General features: G+C 42.5%; 1 protein-coding gene across 1 annotated transcript; it reads left to right on the forward strand.

Moving 5' to 3' along the window:
• Nucleotides 1-250: 250 nt before the first annotated feature.
• On the forward strand, nucleotides 251-973 carry LOC140444363 (uncharacterized). Its single transcript, XM_072536113.1, has one exon. The coding sequence runs from the start codon at nucleotides 251-253 to the stop codon at nucleotides 971-973; it is 723 nt and encodes a 240-aa protein (XP_072392214.1).
• The last annotated feature ends 2,844 nt before the right edge of the window (nucleotides 974-3,817 follow it).

Genomic DNA, 3,817 nt, shown 5'->3' on the forward strand with positions numbered 1-3,817 from the left:
TACAAACAATGGTACTGCAAGGGGCAGAATAGAAGAGGATGTTGCTTCCGATGTGGTAAAGAGGGTCACATAGGGCTGGAATGTAAGGAAGAAGCAACCAGATGCCTCAACTGCGACGTGAATGGGCATGTGGCAAATTCAAGATTATGCCCAAAGTTCAACCGACTGGTTGAAAATAGGAATAACTGAGGACTAGTCCCAAGAGTACGAGAGTGTAAAAGAGAGCGCGAAAGAAATCCAAGGTTTAGAAATGGCAAACAAAGAAAACATGACTCGAGAGCTGAGAGTGCTCCAAACTAATGTGGGAACGGCAAGACTAGCACATGATCTTGCTGAGACTGCCGCAGTAGAAAAGAACATCGATGTGCTGGTGACGGCGGAACCAAATCTAACAGCGGTGAAAAGAAGAGGATGGTTTGTAGATACGACCGGGAGAGCTCCTGTACGAATCTACAATAGGAAACTGCGAGTGTATGAAATTAAGCCGAAAGAAGGATATGTGATTATTCGGATGGAGGGGGTGGGACTGGTCTGCTGTTATATTTCTCCAAACGTGACGGTGGGCGAGTACGAGATGAAGATAGACGAGATCATGCAGGAAGTGGGAAACACAGGAGGAGAATACGTAGTGCTTGGAGATTTTAACGCAAAAGCAGCGGAGTGGGGATCTCCCATCACCGATGCTCGCGGTAGAATACTAACTGACTGGGTGGGTGCTCTAGACCTAGTGGTTCTGAACACAGGTCTAAAACCTACGTTTGTTAGGAGAGGTACAGGTACGTACATCGACGTGACCATGGCGACACAAGAAATAGCGGCGAAAGCAATAGGCTGGAAGGTTTTGCCAGACTACACTGGAACTGACCATCAGTACATTGAGTTCTGCTGGTCCACATTGAGTGGAAAGGGGACCACTAACACGGTCCGTGCATCCGGGACGTCGGTGGGTAGATGCGGCGATGGGAATGACTGAAAAGTATACGAGGAGCTAATTAAATGGATTGTGAGCATAATGCAGGGTCAATCACCGACAGTGGAAAGCCTGGAGAGAGTTATTAAAGAAGCGATGGAGGGAAGCAAGATTGGTCGCCAAGATGTCAACAGAATGCCATATTGGTGGAATGCGGACATCGAGGCACTAAGAAATGTGTGTATAGCAATGAAAAGAAGGTTAACAAGAGCAAGAGGTAGAGCAGGAATCAACCCTGAGATTATCGAGGAGATCGAGGAAGAGTACCGCGCAAGGAAGAGGGAACTGTACAGGAAAATCCGTACAGAAAAAAGAAGGCACTGGAAAGAGTTGTGTGAACAGCTGGATGAGGACATCTGGGATCAGGGATACAAGATCGTCATGAAGAAGTTCCATGCGTATTCTTCTTACGAAATGTCTATGGATAAGAAGCTTGAGGTAACAAGAGAGCTCTTTACGGACGGCAGATGTCATGGTGTATGGAGGGATGAAGGAGCTGAGCGAGCTGTACCCTTTACCATGGATGAACTTATCAAGGCATTAGGTTCACTGAAGACTCATAGGTCCCCAGGACTAGATCAGATACCACCTGAGGCGGTGAAGGGTCTAGGACGGGTGGAACCTGCGTGGCTTCTGGAACACATGAATGCACTGCTGGAAGCACAAACGTTTCCTGAGCCTTGGAGGACATCGAGGTCAATACTGCTTCCCAAAGCTAGGGAAAAGTATCGCCCCATCTGTCTGCTTCCATGCATCAGTAATCTGTACGAAAGAATGCTGCGAGTACGCATAGACGACATGATTGAGAGGTCAGGTGGTTTATCAAGGAGGCAATTTGGTTTTTGTAAAGGGAAAAGCACGATTGATGCAATCATCAGTGTACTCGAAGCATTGCGCAACAGAGGGGATGAACATCGCTGGGCGGCTCTGCTGTTGTTTGATGTTAAGAATGCATTCAATACGTTGCAGTGGAACGAGGTAATGAAGGCAATGGAGGAGAGAGAATGTCCTGGTTACCTGATGAATGTAGTGGCGGAGTATCTGTCCGAGAGAAGGATTATGGTGGAAAAGGGCACGATCGTGGACGTGACGGCCGGGGTACCCCAGGGATCTGTCTTGGGCCCGACGCTATGGAATCTGGCATATGACGGGGTTATGCACTGTGAATATGGAGAGGGTACAACCCTCTTCGCATTCGCAGATGACCTCGCTGTACTGGTAGTGGCCCGGGATGAGCCAGATCTCAAATACCGGGTTCGAAACTTAGATTAGGGTTAGATTGCAGCAGATGGATAGTGGAAAGGAACAGAATGGAAAGAGAGGCAGGTGTGAATTTTGTTACAGTGAGAAAAATGATTGAGAGAATGATTGAAAATAAATTAGTTTGGACTAACATACACAGCTATATCCGTGCAGTGATCAAGAAAAAGAAAGAGGAAGAAAGACTGCTAAACCAACGCTAAAGGTAAGAGTGAATGATGCTGAAATGTGAAGCTAGAAAAGTGGGTCACACTGTATGAGTTGGAATGCGTGATTCAGACTGTGGGAAAGAAGGAAATGCCCATCTGGAAATAATGCCGAACTAGGAGCGATGAGTTTCTTCTACGCGCTACCTGGAACGAGACAGGGAACCTCCTTGCTGATGAATAGAGTGTGGATGTGTATGAATGGAGAATGAATGAATAAAGGTAGTGATTCTGAAGTGATGCCGGCCTTACAGCGGCCATTCCGCTTCCGGATCGCTGGATGACAGAGGAGGGTCTGGTTTAGCAGTTAGGCGTTCGGCGTAGACTCGGCGACGAGAGGGCATTTTAAAGTACCTCGGGAATTATCACCGGGAGTACGAAGAACGAATCCTGCACTAAAGTTAGTCAGGCGGCGTCCTGGACTGAGATGTCTTTTGAAGATTCCAGACCCCCCCTCTATAAAGACGAGAAAAAAAGTTTGTAAGAATTGGTTTAAGTATGTTTGTTCCTTAATAACACATTATCTGTATCTTACAATGCTTCAGTATGCTCGTTCTGATCTCTCCTAAAATATGCGATTGGTTTATTACTCATAACTCGGTTAGATTTTAAGCTATGAAGTGCTTAAAAATTATTTTGTAGGTTTATTTAAGAGGAATAAGAACATCATTTTTTTAAACCCCTATTTTTAATAGGGTTGAAGTTAAAAGGACTTAAACGAGTCACTAATCACGAGTGTATTAAAACTTTGAACAGCAATATCTTAACCAATTTTTATCTTACAGAAAACAAAAAGAAACCAAATGTTCAGGAAGGCAAAACCTATATTTTTTTACTCTTTAAGATTTTGCCTAACACTAATTGTTTTTAAGTTATTTAAAAAAAAAGCATTTTTTCAAAATTTCAATAAATTTAAATATTATAAATCTTTTACTTTAAAACCAATTTTTTTCAAAAATAAGCCCTTTAAACCGGTCAAACCTATAGATCATATAAACAATACACAAACAAAGTAAATTATAAGGCAGTAATAATTACCGCTTTATAATTTACTGATTTACCGATTAATTTTATTTGGGGTGCTAAATTAGGGTTGATTTTCACGATATTTTACCAAAAAAAAGGGACCAACTTTGTTTTAAGCTTAACTCTCCTAGTTTAGATGCTAGAAACTAAAAAAAAAACAAAGTTTTTTGTTACAAACAAAAACAAAGAAACAATTAAAGCTTTTTTAACCTTGAAAAAACATTTAATGGGTTTCCCCGAAAAGTTCTTTATTTTTTGGTTATTTTACGTTGAAATATTTGATTTGGAATTTGGCAACTAATAACTTACTTTTCATGATCTACAACTATGCTTCGCCTGTCTACAGACTTCATAA

Source organism: Diabrotica undecimpunctata, chromosome 6, assembly GCF_040954645.1.
Source record: "Diabrotica undecimpunctata isolate CICGRU chromosome 6, icDiaUnde3, whole genome shotgun sequence".
NCBI classification, from domain to species: Eukaryota; Metazoa; Arthropoda; class Insecta; order Coleoptera; family Chrysomelidae; genus Diabrotica; species Diabrotica undecimpunctata.